Below are 18814 nucleotides of genomic sequence, written 5' to 3' on the forward strand. Positions count from 1 at the left end.
GGTGGACACAATATCCATTCTCCTTTGCTGTAATAATAGAAGCTATTAGATGAGCACAGGACTACACTTTCCAGCATCTCTTGCAGCTAGATATGGTCATGTGACTATGTTCTGACCAATGAGGTTTAAGGAAAAGCGATCTGGGCATCTTGTAGGAGTTGCCTTTTGAAGGACTAAAGTGTGTTTTCCCCTTCCCTCATCCTCCTCCCCTTCCCCTGAGCCACAATGTGGACGGGATGTGGGGGTGAGCCCTCTCCAGCCACGTGGCACAGAGCACCAAGGTCAAAGGACCTTGGCTGCCCAACTCCACGGGAATGCAACACCCCGGCCGGGGGAGTTTTACACACAGACCACAGCTATGAGAGAGACATCAAGTTTGGTTTATTTAAGCAGCTGTATTTGGGGATTTTACATCACAGTAGCTCAGCATGCATGATTCCAGGGTGCTGAGTCAAGAGTAGGAAGCAGAGGGAGCTCAGGTATTAGGAAGCAGTGACAAAGCTGAGACAGCACAGGGGACATTCACACACCTTGATTTCACGAAACTCTAACACAGGCAGAGGAACAAAGGTGCAATTTGGGTCAGGTTTCGAAGGTTCAGGAGGAAATTGGGAATCAGAGTCAGAGTCATCCGGTTCCAAGTAATAGGTGAAGCAAACACTTGGCTGGAAGGAAAGAGAACAGAGAAGAAAGAAGAGAACGTTAGTGTCACACTAGTGACATTTTGGGGTCAGATCATTCTTTGTAGTCAGGGGGGCATCCTGTACATTGCAGGATGTTAAGCATCATCTCTGGCCTCTACCCACCAGGTGCCAGCAGCACCATCCCTTTAGCTGTGACAAAGAAAAATTTTCCAGACACTGAAGGTGTCCCCTGGGGGATAAACTGCCTGTGGTTGAGAATAGCTGCCTCACTCCATACTTCTGTTCTTGTGGTTGGGGAAAGGTAGGGAACTTCTACCGCCCATGGGCATGTGGCCCAGGTTGAGAGATTTAGGGTTCTCATCTCCTAAGCTGATGATTGGTTCATTGGTGAGCACAGGACCCGAAATGAACCAATCAGAATGCTCTCTGTTTCTAGATTATTTGGTTCATCTACAGTGTCTCCCCACTGATATCTCATTAGTTAGTTGCATGGGGAAAACAAAAATCAGAAAGTATTCAGTGGAGAAAAGGAACAAGCATCTCAGCTGAGTGGATCAAAATTCGTATCACCAACAATGGCAGACAGACCTAGGGTGCATCTAGATGTGATGTCCTGAGAAGGACAGGGCATCACTTAGGTGATATTCCAGAGATCATAGCTTATCCTGAATGTCATTAGGGGGACAGCGTAAAAAACAAACAAGCAAAGAAAGGAAACCAAACAGAACCAAAAAAGCAATCAACATTGTACGAGGTGTGACTCTGATCTTCAGACTCATCAGTGTCATAAGAGGCAAAGAAAGACTGAGGGGATTTTCCAGCCTAAAGAGACTAAAGATACATTACTAAGCACTATACCTGTCCTTACACAGGACCTTGTGTAGGAGGAAAAAGAACAGCAAGCAGACAGTAGGTAGTAAATTAACAAACCTGGAATATGGACAGCAGATGTGACGAAAGTGTGTATCAGGGTTAAAAGCCCAGAGGTGAAAACATGCCAACAGTAGGATAAGAGAATATTCTATTTCTAAGGTGATACACAGGGAAGAATAGTTTTATATATATATATTACTATAGGAATATATATGAATATATATAATATGAGAAAACATGAAAATAGAAAACATGATAACAATCGGTGAATTTGGATGATCTTTGTACTGTTTTTTTTTTTTAAATCTTTGATTGTCATATTATTTTCTAATAAGAAGATTTTTTAAAGAGTCCTCCCTGGCACTGTTGCAGGCTCTAATAGGAAAGGCGTTCTTGCGAGCATCCTGACCCTGTGCCTCCCCTGACCTCTCTCCGTGGCCCCGCTGGTTCCCCATCAGGGCCACTCCAAGCTCCGCTCCTGCCTGTTAAGAATCCCAGAGACAGAGCACATGCCTTATTGGCCAAGGTTGAGTCAACGTGCCCAGCCGGGAACCAATCATGGGGAACCTTGGCATTGCCGGCTCTGATTGGTCAGAGGCATACCTGGAGCTGGTCTGAGGATGGGATCAAATCCATCCAAGATGCATAGAGACAGGCGGTCCCTCAAGAAAAATCAAGGGTGTTAGCAGGAGAAGGAGGAATGGTATCCAGGTGGACAAATCCACAGCTGCCTGCCTCAGCAGGGACCGTTCCCTAATTCATTCCTCCATTTAATCAGCCCACCTGTGTACAGTGCCTACCGCTGGTTACATCTGTTCTACGCACAGGGATATGTCATTGAACAACAGAGCAGGTTCCTGCCCCCGCCCCCCCCCACAGAACTACTCTAGTAGGGAAGACAGATGATGAACACACAGATAGAAGGTATGCTCTCAGGTAGCAATAATTACTCTGAAAAAAATTCAGCAAGGCAGGGGGTTAGATCCAGATGGGGAGGAAGTGTCCAAGGGAGGCTTCATGGAGGAGGTGACATTGGAGCAGAGGCAGGGATTAGGAAAGAGAAGGAGGCAGGAAAGAGGGCAGCATCCTCAAGGAAAACCATCCCCCAGAGGATGGGGCCACATCCTTGGGGGAACAGGGGCACCCAGCCACCCAAGCGTCTCTGCTGGGCAGAGAGGCTGGCAGATGTGCCTGAGCTCTCAGAATCCAGGGGCTTCTGGTTGAAGGGAAGAAACAGGAAGGCTTACCATGGGACAGATCGGCAGGACTCTGAATGACAGTCTTCCCTTCATTCCAGTGGACTTCTTTCGTGGCTCATCAGGGTTCTCAGAAAGCAGGGCTGAGAGAGGAGGAAAGACTCATGAGGCCATTTTGCCCTCTGAGGCTTGAGAAACTCAATAATAATATCTTCATCATAAAATCATTGACAAGAACTAACATGTGTTAAGTACTTGCTATGTGTCAGGCATTCTTTTAAGTATTTTACACATCACAGCTTAATTGATTGTTCATAATAACTCTCTGAGATGGCTACTATCATCCCACTTTAGAGATGAGGAAACCAAGGCACAGAGGTTAGGACACTTGCTGGAGGTTGCACACAGAGCCTGCAGACATGCATTAAATTGCATCCCAAAGGCCCACAGGGAACAGAGAGGGAATTTCAGTGAGTGAAGGGGCTGGGGAAAGACAACAGGGGGCTCTGGAGATGGTGGCACCCTGGGAAGCCCGTGTCCAGGAGGAAGGGACAGCTGATATGCAGCTGCCTGTGGGGATGCCTCTCCAGAAAATTGTCTAGTTTCCCCACAGAAGACAGATGTCTTGATTTAGAGTGAAATCTCCTGATATTTCAAACCTACTAACAAATCCAGATGTTTTCTTAGAAACTCCTACACTCCTGCTGGGAATGGAAATCTGCCTCTCTATGGAGGACCATTCAGTCAAACTCACCAAATTACAAATGCACATCCTCCTTTGATGCAGCCATTCCCCCTTTTAGACGTATTTTCCTGGATATACTCCCCTGTGTGCAATATGACCCAACTATAATCGTATTTCTACTTGCATTTATTGTTTTCCTCAAAGACTGGGAATAACCAGAACGGCCACCTGCAGGAACCAGGTTAAATAAACTACAGTACAGTACAGACAGACCATGGAATGCCAGGCAGCTGGAACACAAACTTGTCATCTTGTGGGGAAGAGTCCCCAAGATGGACAGGAGACACAGCGCTTAAGGGCAAAGACCCCGAGGCCAGATGCTTCAAATCCCAGCATGAGCTAATCATTCATCCTTGTCACCCCTCAGATTTCCCATCTGCAAAATGGGGTAACCACTGTCCTTACCTCACAGAGTTGTGAAGCACGAGTGATTGGGTGCTTGGAAAGCATTGGGACGGTGACTGGAAGATACTAAGTGCCAGGTCAGAATTAAATGAAACAAGACAAAATGGGAACTGGCAGTGGCATATACAGTACACACAGTACATCAGACATAAATACATAGTAACAGATACATACACATCCTTGTCTGTATGCGTGAGCATAGAACATTCTGGAAGATTGGACAAGAAGCTGGAAAGTAGCTACCTCTGGTAAGGGAGTAGGTAGCTAAAACAGTGGCCTGTATCTTGTTTTGTATGATGGTTACACACAGCTATAGATGTGATGAAATACAAGTAAAAACACACATGGATTGTGCCAATATCCATGGGCTAGTTTTGATGTTGTACTATCATCATATAAAATAAAAATACTTGGGGAAGTGGGATGCAGTGTCCATGGAACTTCTATGTACTATTATGGCAACTTCTTGTGAATATAAAATTATTGCAAAGTAAGATGTTTCAGAAAGGAAACATGACAACAGACCCAGCATCCCTCACTCAGGAGGCCAAGCCACCAGCAGGCTCCACAACCTACCCCACTCCTGCCCATCCCCTCAGCTAAATCCTTGGGTCAGGCCTCCATCATATCCCAAACAAATGACCTCGTAGCCCCTAGACCTGGCAACTGGATGCAGGGCCAGTCCAGGCAGGTGACCAGATCACAGAGAGGAGCCCAGATTGATTCCAGCTCCCAGGAGACCCAGGAGACACCCCTGCAGGCTCTGAGCAGGGGAGAGACAGGACCCACTGACTTGAGGGGATGTCAGGGATGTTCCATCCTGGGTGCCGCTCAGGGCCCTCCCTCCCCAGGAAGAGCCAGTGGGAGATATTTGGGGTTGGGATCAGTCTTCAGGGTCAAGCTTTCCTCATCAGGTCTCCCCGGGGGGCCCTCCCCACTCCCACCTGCCCACAGTTTTCCACCCCATGTGTGTCTCACCTCCTTTCTCGGGCGGCTTGGTCTGCACCTCCTCCGTTTCCTGGCCCTCGATGGTGCTGAGAGGTAGCATCGTGACACCACAGGTGCTCCCTATGGACAGGAGACCAGAGCAGTCAGTGCCTGGGCTGGGGACCCAGATGGCCCGGGTGTGAACCCCAGCACTGCTCTCAGATGTCAGGTGGACTCAGGCAGCTCCATCCCCTCCCCAAGTCTCCAGGCCCCCAACATCCAAGGGGAAGTGCTGGCAATGCCTCCCTCTAGTGTTCTTCCAAGGCCCAGTGCGTGATCTGGGGAGAGCATTTGGCATGGCACCTGGCAAGGGCAAGGGCAGGGATCATGGGTCTGGTGTTTATGCCCCCTTAAGAAAAAGAAGAAATATCTTGACACAAAAAAGCTGGGACCCTGAAGGTGAATAACAGTTAACTGGATATCAAAAGGGCCTGTGGTGTCTGGCATATGGCAGGCACTAAACAAGTGCACTCATGGCCAGCATTCCCAGTGCTGTATTTCAGGGCTGTCCTAAGGCTACATTGCAGCTTGACCAAATGGTTCAGACCAGGACCTCACTTCCCTGGCCTTGGGACCCATTCTGGTACAGGATGCTCAAGTGATTGCCTCTCAGGGCTGCTGTGAAGCTGAGGGGACCGGTCCACAGACACCTCACCACAGCCCCTGGGGAGGGGCCAGCACTGCAGCGAGGGTGCCTAGCAGTAGGCTCAGCTGTGGGGTCCTGGGACCCCGCCTCCACTCCAGCTTTACCCTGGGCAGGGCTTGGACCAGTGTGTCTGGAAGGGGTGGGCTGGGGGGGGCGGGTTCCAGGCCGCCAGTCACTAGTCAAGAGATTTCAAGGATTAAGTTTGCCAGATTTAACAAAGCGACATTACAACAAACACACAGCAAACTGAGATTTGAATTTCAGATACACAAATCATTTTTTAGTATAAGCATATCCGAACACTGCCTGGGGCATGTCTACATAAAAAGTCATTTTTTATTTAGTTTTCTAAATTATGTTTAAGTATAGGCAAGTCCCATGAAATATTTGGAACATACTTATACTAAAAGGTAATTCATTATTTGTTTTAAATTCAAATTGAAGTAAGCATCCTGTATTTTACCTGGCAAGCCCCGATTCAGGGGTTTTTTAACCTCTTGTGCTGTCAGCTTTCCCGTCCATGAAAATGAGGAAAATAAATGATTAAACATGAGGATTAAATATGATTAAATACACACACACACACACTCAGGACACACTATCTGGTAACTTAGAGTCAAACCTCTTCTTCGAAGCCTTTTTAAGATGCTTAAGAACCATCACAGACTGTCACCCATAATGGTGCAAATATAAGGTGCATCATATAGTGGGACCAGCCGGCCAGGTACACACACACAGAAACGCACATTTTCAGATGAACACTGAGGAAACCAGGGCATAACGACACACCGACATCTGCAGACACATCCAGGGAAATCTGAGACCCCCACTACTCAAGCAGGCAGACCTGCTTGTCAGTACTGAACGCCCCATTCACAGGCAATCCTGCACACACACACACACACACACACACACACACGCACACACTCGGGAGACACAAAACTGCAGATGCACCAGCTGAAATTACACATCACCCTCCCACACAATTTCCCTGTGGCTGACACCCAGGGCCCATCCCCCCGAGGCTGCCCCTCAAAGATGCGCGCCCCAAAGAGGCTTCCTGCCCCCACCCGCAGCACGCAGGCGCACAGAGGCGCTGGAGGCTCAAAAGCTGTTTTCCAAGCGCCCTTCTCATCTGCAAACCTTCTTATTCGTTCTTAGTGAACCCCCAAACCTTTCCGGAGGGACTCCCCGCTCCTCCTCACCCCTAAAAGGCATGCTCTATGGACTCCCCCCAAAGTCATGTTCCTATGTTTTTATTCGGCCAGTGAGATAACCGAACCCCTGACACCTAACTGGCCTCTCAGGTGTGCAGACCAACCCCCATACCTCCCTCCTCCTCCATCCAACTACAAAGTCCCCCGTCCGCCCCTCCTACTTCCTAAAATCTCGGGACCAGGACCCGGGCTCCTCCTCCACCTGTCCTGGACGGAGTCCCCGCCATCCTCTACTACTGACACCCCAGCCTCCTCTGTCCCCTCCACTCTTCCCTCCTCCCAGTGGCCAGAGAAATCCTCGGACCTGGAGTCGCCCCGCGGCTCACGAGGATCTGAGCGTCCCGACCGTCCTCAGGGGAGACGTGGGTTCCTCAAGGGGCCCCACCGCGCGCACCATCGGGTCTCAGGAGCTCCTAGGCAGCAGCTCCTGCGCCCCATTGCCGCGAACGCACCCGCACATCCTGGCCAGGCGGTCCCGCCCTGCCCCCAGGGACCCCGCAGCGCCATCAGACAGGGGGCCCCCTCCCCCCTCCCCCCTCCCCCTCCCCCCTCCCCCACCCCGCCCCGCGCTGCGCCCCCGCCCGGATGGCGCAAACCCTTCAGAGCTGCGGCCTCGGGACTGACCTCCGGACCCGGGTTCTGGCTGGGCCGCTGGGCAGGAGCGGGCGGGCTTGCTCAGTGCTTGTCCTTGGCGCCCGGGTAGCGCTGGCTCCGAAGATGTCCAGGGAATCTGTGGACAAACTCGCAGGAATGAACAGAGCTGAGTCGCTCAGCGTCACGCAAAGCATCCCCCCGCCCCATCCCCGGCCCCAAACACAAGTCAGGTGGTTAAAACAGTCTCTGACACCACCACAGGTATGTGAGTGTTGGCTGCAATTTTATTTTTAGGGGGGAGGGTCGGGGGCCTCATTCGTTAGAGGAACCAATTCAGGAGGTCGCCATGGGCAGGTTTTAACAGAATGAGAATCAGTTATGCAGGTAATAAGGGTAAGTACTGTTTCTAAACTTCTTATTTGAATATAAGGAAATATATGCCTCACGCACCTAGAAAGACATGTATGTAGCATGTACACTGGACCCAAACACAAAATATCTTTTATATACTGTATCACACTCACAGTAGTTCAAAAGTTTCCCTCCTTTTTCTAAACATTCTCACACTTGCACCCCTATTGATTTCAGTCTGGCATCTATTCAAAGCAAGATCAGTCACCTTTGTTGTCAAGGATGTCATGGCGAATAGTTTACCCTATCTGGACCATACAGGCTGTGTCACAGCTACTGGACTTTGCAGGAAAGCAGCCCAGACTCTACCTAAGGATGGACGTGGCTGTGCTAATGAGCCCTTATTTACACTGCAGGCTGTGGGCTGCATGGCCGGAGTCTGCCCACTCCTGACCTAGAGAATTTTCTGTGCCAGCTCCTGCAGTAGATGAAGCCAAGCTGCTCTCTGGCAAAAGGGCAGTTTGGGCAGAAATGTGAACAGATACACTTCGCTGTTTTTCTTTTAAAAAAGAAATACTTTATGAAGATATGGATCCTGAGAGTCGAAAGAGTGTCATATAAAAATAGCCATTGAGTCTTGATTATGTACAAAATTTGAAATATCAACCTTAAAAAAGCTCTCATGAGCCTTGGGTTTCTCTCCTATACATTGGGGATCATATTAGTTCCTATTTCTTGGACTCTGGTGAAGGTTACACGAGATCATCTATATGAAGTGTTCAGCTCCATACCTGACAGGTGGAAAGTGCCCAGGAAATGTTAGCATTTATCTACATTATCAGTAACCGACTGGTTAATCTGCCCCAGGCAGAGGGGTTGTCCTGCGGGCAGGGCACTGGCCACGCTGAGACTCAAACTGCCCAGAGGACCGTGCATGGAGCCAAGAGTCTCCAAGAGCCATTGATAAGATGCTCTGTCTGGCTGCGCTTCTTCAGTGTCTCACAGCACCAAGCCCACAACCTCACTTTCTGGGGGCTATGCTCTGAGATAATTCTGATAACCTAAGAGATCTAACCCAGTCCTGAGACAGACCCTTCTGTGACCATGGAAATATTCTGTATCTGCACTGTCCAGTGCGGTAGGCACTGGCCACATCTGGCCACTTAAACCTGCCCTGAGTGGCTGAGAAACCGTGTTTTGAATTTTTTTTTAAGATTGATTCATTTACATTGAAGTAGCCTCATGCAGTTAGTTAGTGATTACTGTGTTGCAGAGCAAGAAAATTATACCTGAATTCCTTCTCACATGCAAAACCTCATGTGCATCTAGATGTGATGTCCTGAGAAGGACAGGGCATCACTTAGGTGGTATTGAAGACATCATAGCTTACCCTGAATCTCATTAGGGGGAAAGGGTCAAAACAACAACAGAAACAACAAAGTAAAAAGCCATCAATATGGGGCAGGGTGTGACTCTGGTCTTCAAAATCGTCAGTGTTATAAGAGGCAAAGAAGGGCTGAGGGGATTTTCCAGCTTAAAGAGACTAAAGATACATTACTAAGAAACCTAGATGGGACCTTGTGTAAGAGGAAAAAGAACGTCAAAAAGACATTAGGTATTAAACTAACAAACCAGGAATATGGACATTAGATTAGATGAAAGTGCATGTAAGAGTTAAAAGCCCAAAGGTTACAACAGTCTCACACTTACCAAAGAGAATATTCTATTTCTAAGGCCATACACACTGAGGAATACATATGTATATTATATATATATGAGAAAACATGCAAATAGAAAAAGTGTTAACAATTGGTGAATTTGGATGATCTTTGTACTGCTTTGCAAAATCTGTGACTCTTACATTTTTTTTCTAATAACATTTCTAGAGAGTCCTCCCTGGGACTGTTGCAGGCACTAATAGGAAAGGTGTTCTTGCGAGCATCCTGACCCTGTGCCTCCCCTGACCTCTCCCCGGGGCCCCCCTTGTTCCCCATCAGGGCTGCTCCAAACTCCCCTCCCACCTGTTAAGAATCCCAGAGACAGAGCAGATGCCTCATTGGCTAAGGTTGAGTCACCTGCCCAGCCTGGAACCCATCATAGGGAACCTTGGCATTGCTGGCTCTGATTGGTCAGGGGCATACCTGGAGCTGGTCTGAGGATGGGATCAGATCCATCCGAAGGGCATGGAGACAGGTGGTCCCCCAAGAAAAATCAAGGGTGTTAGTAAGAGAAGGAGGAATGGTATCCAGGTGGACAAAGCCACAGCTGCCTGCCTTAGCAGGGACCGTTCCCTAATTCATTCCTCCATTTAATCAGCCCATGTGTATACAGTGCTTACCGCTGGTTACATCTGTTCTACACACAGGGGTATGTCATTGAAGAACAGAGGCGGTTCCTGCCCCCAAGAACTACTCTAGTAGGGAAGACAGATGATGAACACACAGATACAGGCACGCTCTCAGGTAGCAATAGTTACTCTGGAAAAACTTCAGCAAGGCAAGGGGGTTGGAGAGAAATGGAGAAAAAGTGAGCAAGGGAAGCTTCATGGAGGAGGTGACATTGGAGCAGAGGCAGGAATTAGGAAAGAAAAGAAGGCAGGAAAGAGGGCAGCATCTTCAAGGAAAACTCTCCCCCACAAGATGGGGCCACATCCGGGATGAGAGATGGACAAAGGGGCACCCAGCCACCCAAGGGTCTCTGCTGGGCAGAGATGGTGGTGGATGTACCTGACTTCTCAGAACCGAGGGGCCTCTGGCCAAAGGGAGGAAACAAGCAGACTTACCACAGGACAGAACGGCAGGACTCTGAATAACATTGTTCCCTTCATTCTGATGGGCTTCTTTGGTGGATCATCAGGGTTCTCTGAAAGCAGGACTGAGGGAGGAGGAAAGAGTCATGAGGCCATCTTGCCCTCTGAGGCTTGAGAAACTCAATAATAATAAAATCTTCATCATGAAACCACTGACAAGAGCTAATATATGTGGAGTACTTGCTTTGTGCCAGGCATGCATTTAAGTATTTTACACGTATTATCTTTCTTGGTTCTTCATAATAACTCTCTGAACTGGCTACTCTCATCATCCCACTTTAGAGATGAGGAAACCAAGGCACAGAGAGGTTAGAACACTTGCTGGAGGTTGCACAGCAGCACCTGCAGACATGCCTTAAATTGCATCCTGAAGACCCACAGGGAACACACTGGGAATGTCAGTGAGTGAAGGGGCTGGGGTAAGACAACAGGGGTGTCCAGGCCACAAAAAGGAGTCCAAATTCATTCAGCTCTCAGGAGATCTCTGAAGGGTCTGAGCAGGGCAATGACAGGACCTACTGACATGAGGTGATGTCTGGGGGTTCCATCCTGGGAGCCCCTCAGGGCACTCCCTTCCCAGGAAGAGCCAGTGGGAGATACTTGGGGTTGGGATCAGTCTTCAGGGTCAACCCTTCCCCATTAGCCTTACCCTGGAGACCCTCCCCACTCCCAACTGCCCACGGTTTTCCACCCCATGTGTGTCTTACCTCCTTTCTCCGGCGGCTTGGTCTGCACCTCCTCCGTTTCCTGGCCCTCGATGGTGCTGAGAGGTAGCATCGTGACACCACAGGTGCTCCCTATGGACAGGAGACCAGAGCAGTCAGTGCCTGGGCTGGGGACCCAGATGGCCCGGGAGTGAACCCCAGCACCGCTCTCAGATGTCAGGTGGACTCAGGCAGCTCCATCCCCTCCCCAAGTCTCCAGGCCCCCAACATCCAAGGGGAAGTGCTGGCAATGCCTCCCTCTAGTGTTCTTCCAAGGCCCAGTGTGTGATTTGGGGAGAGCGATTGCCATGGCACCTGGCAAGGGCAAGGGCAGGGGTCATGGGTCTGAGGTTTATGACCATTTAAACAATGAAGAAATATTACCTTTTTAAAAAAACTTTTTATTTTATATTGGAGTATAGCCGATTAACAATGTGATAGTTTCAGGTACACAGCAAAGCGACTCAGCCATACACATACATGTATCCATTCTCCCCCAAACTCCCCTCCCATCCAGGCTGCCATGTAACATTGAGCAGAGTTCCCTGTGCTACACAGTAGGTCCTTGTTGGTTATCCATTTTAAATATGGCAGTGTGTACATGTCAATTCCAAACCCACCAACTATCCCTTCCCCACTGGTAACCATAAGTTCGTTCTCTAAGTCTGTGAGTCTGTTTCTGTTTTGTAAATAAGTAAAAATGAAGAAATATTATGCCACAAAAAGCTGGGACCCTGAAGGTGAATGTCAGTTAACTGAGTATCAAAAGGGCCTCTGGTGTCTGGCATACAGCAGACACTCAATAGGTGCACCTCATGGCCATCATTCCTAGTGCGATATTTCAGCCCTGTCCTAAGGCTACAAGGCAGCTTGACCAAATGGTTCAGACCAGGACCTTGCTTCCCTGGCCTCAGGGGCCCCATTCTGGTACAGGATGCTTAAGTCTTAAGTCTTAAGACTGACTCTCAGGACTGCTGTGAAGACGAGGGGGCCGGTCCACAGACCCCTCACCACAGCCCCTGGGGAGAGGCCAGCACTGCAGTGAGGGTGCCTAGCAGCAGGCTCAGCTGTGGGGTCCTGGGGCCCCGCCTCTACCCTGGCCTTACTTTGGGCAGGACTTTGGCCAGTGTGCCTGGAGGGTGCAGTGGGGGGGTTCCAGCCTGCCGGTCACTAGCCGAGAGATCTCAAGGATCAAATTTGCCAGATTTAACAACAACAAGATTACAAGAAATACACAGCAAACTGAGATTTGAATTTCAGATACACAAAACATTTTTTAGTATAAGTAGCTCCCAAACACTGCATGGGACATGTCTACATAAAAATCATTTTTTATTTATTTTGCTAAATTATGTTTAAGTATAGGTAAGTCCCATGAAATATTCAGGACATACTTATACTAAAAGGTAATTCATTATTTATCTGAAATTCAAATTTAAGCAGGTGTCCTGTATTTTACCTGCAATCCCTGATTCAGGGGTTATTTAACCTCTTGCGCTGTCAGCTTTCCCCTCATGAAAATGAGGATTATAAATATTAAACCTGAGGATTAAATATCATTAAATACACAGCCACACTCAGGACACACTGTCTGGTAACTTAGAGTCAAACCTCTCCCTCTAAGCCTTTTTGAAGAATAAGACCCATCACAGACCCTCACACATAATCGTGCAAATACAAGGTGCGTCAAAGGGCGGGAACACCCGGCCACATAGACACACACACAATTGTTAGAGACACACATTTTCAGATGAATACTGGGGAAACCAGGGCATAATGACACAAACACATCTGCAGACACACTCCAGGGAAACTCAGAGACCCCCGCCTCCCCCGTGGGCAGGCGTGCTTGTCAGTACTGAATGCCCTCCTCACAGGCAGTCCTGGACATACACACACACACACACACACACACACACTCGGGGCACACACAACTGCAGACGCAGAAGCTGAAAATACACATCACCCTCTCCAACACAATTTCCCTCTGGCTGACACCCAGGGCCCACCCCCAGTTTCACCCAGGGCCCATCCCCCCGAGGCTGCCCCTCAAAGATGCGCGCCCCAAACAGGCTCCCTGCCCCCACCCGCAGCACGCAGGCGCACAGAAGCGCTGGAGGCTCAAAAGCTGTTTTCCAAAGGCCCTTCTCATCTGCAAACGTCTTATGCGTCTCAGCGAACCCCCAAACACAACCGGAGGGGCTCCCCCCGCTCCTCATCCCTCAAACTACCCTCTGGACTCCCTGCAGTATCATTTTCCGATTCTCTACTTGGCCAGTTCGCTACCTGATCCCCTGATACCCGACCGGCCTCTCTGGTGTGCAGAGCAAACCTGTTCCGCCCGCCTCCTCCATCCAACTACAAAGTCCCCCGTCCGCCCCTCCTGCCCCCTAAACCTCAGGACCAGGACCCGGGCGCCTCCTCCACCTGTCCTGGACGGAGTCCCCGCCACCCCTACTACTGACACCCCAGTCTCCTCTGTCCCCTCCACTCTTCCCTCCTCCCAGTGGCCAGAGAAATCCTTGGACCTGGAGTCGCCCCGCGGCTCACGAGGACCTGAGCGTCCCGACCGCCCTCAGGGGAGACGCGGGTTCCTCAAGGGGCCCCACCGCGCGCACCATCGGGTCTCAGGGGCTCCTAGGCAGCAGCTCCTGCGCCCCACTCCCCAGAATTCACCCGCGCATCCTCCCTGGGCGCGCCGCCCTCCCCGCGGAGACCCCGCAGCCCCGTTCCGCCGCCCCCCGCCCCGCGCTGCGCCCCCGCCGCATGGCGCACAGCCTTCAGAGCTGCGGCCGCGGGACTGACCTCCGGAGCCGGGTTCTGGCTGGGCCGCTGGGCAGGAGCGGGCGGGCTTGCTCAGTGCTTGTCCTTGGCCGCCCGCGCAGCGCTGGCTCCGGAGATGCCCGGGGACGCGGTGGACAAACTCGCGCGAATGAACAGGGCTGAGCTGCTCGGCGACACGCACACCCCCCAACCCCCGCCCGCAAACACAAGTCAGGTGGTAAAACTGTCTCTGACACCAGCACAGGCGTCAGAGTGTTCGCTGCGATTCCGTTGTTAGTGGGGAGGGTCGGGGGCCTCTTGGTCCTCGTTCGTTAGGGAAAGCAATTTAGGAGGTCGCCCTGGGCAGGTTTTCAGTGGTTGAGAATTACTTGTGCAGGTAATAAGAGTACGTAGTATTTCTAAACTTGTTCTTCCAATATGAGCAAACACACGGCACACACGGAGGAACACATGTATGTAGCATGTGCCCTGGACTCAAACACAAAATAGCTTTTACACTGTGCATCACAGTTGCAATAGTTCACGATTTTCCCTCCTTTTTCTAACCATTCTCACACCTTCACCCGTATTGATTTCAGTTTGGCATCTATTCGAAGCAAGGTCAGTCACCTTTCTTGTCAAGGATGTCATGGCAAATACTTTAGAATTCTGGGCCATCGGGTCTGTGTAGCAGCTACTCCGCTTTGCATGAAAGCAGCCCAGACGTTAGGTAAGGAATGGGTGTACTTGTGGCAACGAGCCCTTATTTACACAACAGGCTGTGGGCTGGATGACCAGAGTCTGCCCATCCCTGACATAGAGAATCTTCTGTACCAGACCCTGGAGTAGATAAAGCCAAGCTGCTCTCTGGCAAAAGGGCAGTTTGAGCAGAAAACTGAACGGGCATGTCTTTAAAAAAAAGAAATGTTTTATGAAAATAATATTGAAAAAATATTGTAATATTGAATCCTGTGACTTGAAAGAGCATAGTATACAAATAGGCACATAGTCTTGAATTTGGTAGAAAATTTTAAACGATAGTGTTTTGAAAAAGCTCATGAGAGCCTCGCTTTTATCTCCTATAAAATGGGGATCATATTAGTTGCTATTTCCTAGGACTCTGGTGAAGAGTAAATGAGATCATCTAATGTAAAGTGCTCAGCTCCATACCTGACAGGTGGAAAGTGCCCAGGAAATGTTAGCATTTATCTACATTATCAGTAACCAACTGGTTAATCTGCCCCAGGCAGAGGGGTTGTCCTGCGGGCAGGGCACTGGCCACCCTGAGACTCAAACTGCCCAGAGGACCGTGCATGGAGCCAAGAGTCTCCAAGAGCCATTGATAAGATGTTCCATCTGGCTATGCTTCTTCAGTGTCTCACAGCACCAAGCCCACAACCTCACTTTCTGGGGGCTACACTTTGTGCTAATTCTGATAGCCTACGAGATCTAAAGTAGTCCTGAGACAGACCCTTCTGTGCCCATGGAAATGTTCTGCATCTGCAGTATCCAGTATGGTAGCTCCTGGCCACATTTGGCCACTGAAACTTGCCTGGAGCAGCTGAGAAGCTCTGTTCTGAATTTTATTTATGTTTGACTCCTTTACGTTGAAGTAGCCATATGAAGTTCATGGTTACTTTGCTGGGGGCAAGAAAAATTAAACTGAATTCCTTCTCAAATGCAGTTTCCCATAGTATCGCTATTGACATTTGGGGCCAGAACATTCCTTGTGCAGGGGGTGTGCCTGTGCATTGGAGGAGGTGTAGAGGATCCTTGGCCCCTGCCCATTAGAGCCTAGTAGCACCACCAAGTTGGACCAACCATAATATCCCTACTTTGTGGAGAAGTTCCAGGAGGGGCGGTGGAGTATCACCCCAAATGAGAATGTCTGGTCTACCAGAAAACTTCTGAGGAGAAGTGAAGGAAATCTCCACCCACATAGGTTCCCTCATTTTACCTGCACTGGGGGTTGTGCGTGCATTCCAGCTAAAGGCCCTTTCACACTGGGAGAGTTTACAGTCTTTTCCAACATGAATTTTCTGGTGGTGCGTCAGGGAGGAGACCTGCCCGAAGGACCCCACCTTTGGTGCATGCACACGGCTTCCCTGCAGTGTGGAATTTCCCGTGATTATTAAGAGTCGGGTCTTCGGTGAAAGCTTTCCCACACTCAGGACACCTGTAGGGTTTCTATCTGGGAAGCATGCTCTGATGACTCTGAACACTTGACTTACACAGGAAGTCTTTCCTCATCCCTCACACTGATAACATATCCTCCCAGAGACTTTTCTGACTCTTGAGAAGGGCCACCTGGCAGGTGGAGGCTCTCCCACATTCCTGGCTTCCCTCCCAGGTGCCTGGCTGGTGAATCCTCTTGTGTTCTAACAGGTGGGAGTTGATGCATGTCGGGGATATGATCACAATCCTGCCTTGTGTTAGGTTGCAAACATGGCCCCAGTTTTCCACCCTCCCCCATGTCCATACCCTTAGTCCTAAGTGTGCAGTGCCCTCTTCTTCTGAATCTGTACTTGGCCACGGAACTTGCTTTGGCCAAAGGGATGCTGGTAAAATGTGATTTAAGCAAAAGCTTGAAAAGTGCTTATGAAACTGGCATTTGTTTCTCTCCTTACCCCTGCCATGCGTCTTTACCCCTGCCATGAGGATGAACATGACCAGGCAAGCCTGCTGGAGGATGAAAGATACTTGGAGTAGGGCCAGGTCTCCCCAGTGCCCCAAAAGAAGCCAGCCTAGGTGAGCTGAGGACCAGTGTCCACCAGGCATCTGGAGGAGCCCAGAAACCTCAGCAGAGCCACCTCCACGACCCCTTGTGGCTGTTGCTCTTGAAGTTTGCCAAGTAAAGGATGCTGCCTACCATTCCGTACCACCTACAGTTCACCCTGAAAGGAATTCAGGGTTAAGACCCGGGTGAGGCACTCTATGCTCTGGGGAAAGTGGCAGAAATGGCCCTCAGATAATTAGATATTTTCAGAAAAAAAAATACTATGAACCAAGATTCTTGCATCTTCCCATACTTAGAAAAGCACTGAAATCATTGACTGAGACATCTGTTCTTCATGACCAACAGTAGCCGTGTAATGAGGTGTGTACTTGACTGCATGGACCCCTTCTCCAAAATCACACAGAAACTGACCTCCTGCCTACCGTTTGGAGCAGTTCCTCAGAGCTCTCTGAGAGGCTCTCTCCTGGGCTATAGTCCTTAGTAAGTCCCCAAATACTGAAACTCACAGCTCTCACATTGTGCATTTTTACTTCAGTCGACAATTTCTGTGGATTTTGTTGTTGTTGTAGTTAAGTGGCATTATTGTGTCTAAAGATAAGTGTTACATGCATGTTCCAAGTATTTACACAATATCTGAAGAGGTAAGTGAATGGATGCTATGAATCTTGGAAGGTATGAATGTTGGAAGATGCTCTTCCACTCACAGTTGTGTGACCATCTGGGAAAGTCCCAGTGCCCACATGTGTGAGGTTATTACCATGATGGTTAAGGGCATAGACTCTGGAGCCAGCCTGCCTGGGTTTGAATCTTGGCTTGGCTACTTATGATCTGTGTGACCTGAAGCAAGTGACATGAACTCTCTGTGCCTCTGTTCTCTTATCTTGGAAAGATGGAAAATAACAGAACCAGCCATATGGTTGTGAGAATTAAGTGGATCAAAATGTGTAACGACATTAGCTCAGTGCTTACCACATGGTCAGTGCTCAAGAAATGTTCATCATTCTAAATATTTGTGTAAAAATGGAGGAGATCCTAGTCAATGGGAGAGAGATACAGAATTGAAGAATACATTTATTCACTCATGTATTCATTACAGCCTGATTCTGGGGCTGAATTAACATAACAGACCTGGTCAGTGGGGACACAATAGCCATTCCCCCTTGCTATAATAACAGAAGCTATTAGGTGAGCACAGGATTGCCCAGCTAAGGACTGCACTTCCCAGCATCTCTTGCAGCTAGATGTGGTCATGTGACTACGCTCTGGCCAATGAGGTTTGAGGAAGAGTGATCTGGGCATCTTGTAGGAGTTGCCCTTTGAAGGACTAAAGTGTGTCTTCCCCTTCCCTCCTCCCCTCCCCCTTCCCCTGAGCCAGAATGTGGACTGGGTGTGGGGGGTGAGCCTTCTCCAGCCAGGTTGCACAGAGCACCAAAGTCTAAGGACCCTGGCTGCCCAAATCCACCAGTTTGTAACACTTCCCCCCTGGAAGTTTACACACGATCACCAACAGAGAGAAATCAACTTTGGCGTATTTAAGCAGCTGTATTTTGGAGTTTTACACCAGAGTAGCCCAGGAAGTGTGTTTTGGGAGCACGGGGTCTAGGGCGGGAAGCAGAGGGACCTCAGGTATTAGGAAAGGTAGAGAATGCTGAGGCAGCACAGGGGACATTCCCACGCCTGGATCTCCTGATACTTTGCACGAGGCTTCGAAGGGGAGGTGCACTTTGAGCCAGGTTTCGAAGTTTCAGGAGAAGATTGGGATTCAAAGTCAGAGTCATTCGAGTCCATGTAAAAGGTGAAGCAAACACTTGGCTGGAAGGACAGAGAACAGAGACGAAGGAAGAGAATGTTAGTGCCTAGGTAGTGTCCAGTCACCTTTAGTTTGGGGGCTAAGCACGTGCACTCAGGGGCAGCCCACCTGGGGTTGAATTCCTACTTGGCCACGTACAGCTGGGGATCCTGGGGCAAGCATCCTGACCTTCCCTGGCCTCAGTTTACATTTCTGTATAATGGAATATAAATAACTGCTCTCTCATAGGGGAGTGTGAGGACTGAACAAGGTAATCCTAGAAAAGGATCTTTAAATTTAACAATGTTTGCCACTTACTGAGAGCTGGAAACCCGTTAGCTGTGACAACGTTTG

The 18814-nt window shown here is 49.4% G+C and overlaps 1 protein-coding gene across 3 annotated transcripts in view; it reads right to left on the minus strand.

The window, feature by feature from the left end:
- Positions 1–406: 406 nt before the first annotated feature.
- LOC133078476 (uncharacterized) overlaps positions 407–18814 on the minus strand; it is a 46245-nt gene continuing 27837 nt past the window's right edge. For all 3 annotated transcript variants that reach the window (XM_061173536.1, XM_061173534.1, XM_061173535.1), the window contains 6 exons: positions 11175–11264; positions 10441–10532; positions 7338–7443; positions 4842–4931; positions 2765–2856; positions 407–665 (listed from right to left, as the gene is read on the minus strand). In XM_061173536.1, coding sequence (XP_061029519.1) covers positions 483–665; positions 2765–2856; positions 4842–4931; positions 7338–7443; positions 10441–10532; positions 11175–11244 — 633 coding nt within the window. In that variant the 5' untranslated portion in view covers positions 11245–11264 and the 3' untranslated portion in view covers positions 407–482. The remainder of the gene's footprint in view (positions 666–2764; positions 2857–4841; positions 4932–7337; positions 7444–10440; positions 10533–11174; positions 11265–18814) is intronic.

The sequence above is a fragment of the Eubalaena glacialis genome, chromosome 18 (genome assembly GCF_028564815.1).
Source record: "Eubalaena glacialis isolate mEubGla1 chromosome 18, mEubGla1.1.hap2.+ XY, whole genome shotgun sequence".
Taxonomy (NCBI): domain Eukaryota; kingdom Metazoa; phylum Chordata; class Mammalia; order Artiodactyla; family Balaenidae; genus Eubalaena; species Eubalaena glacialis.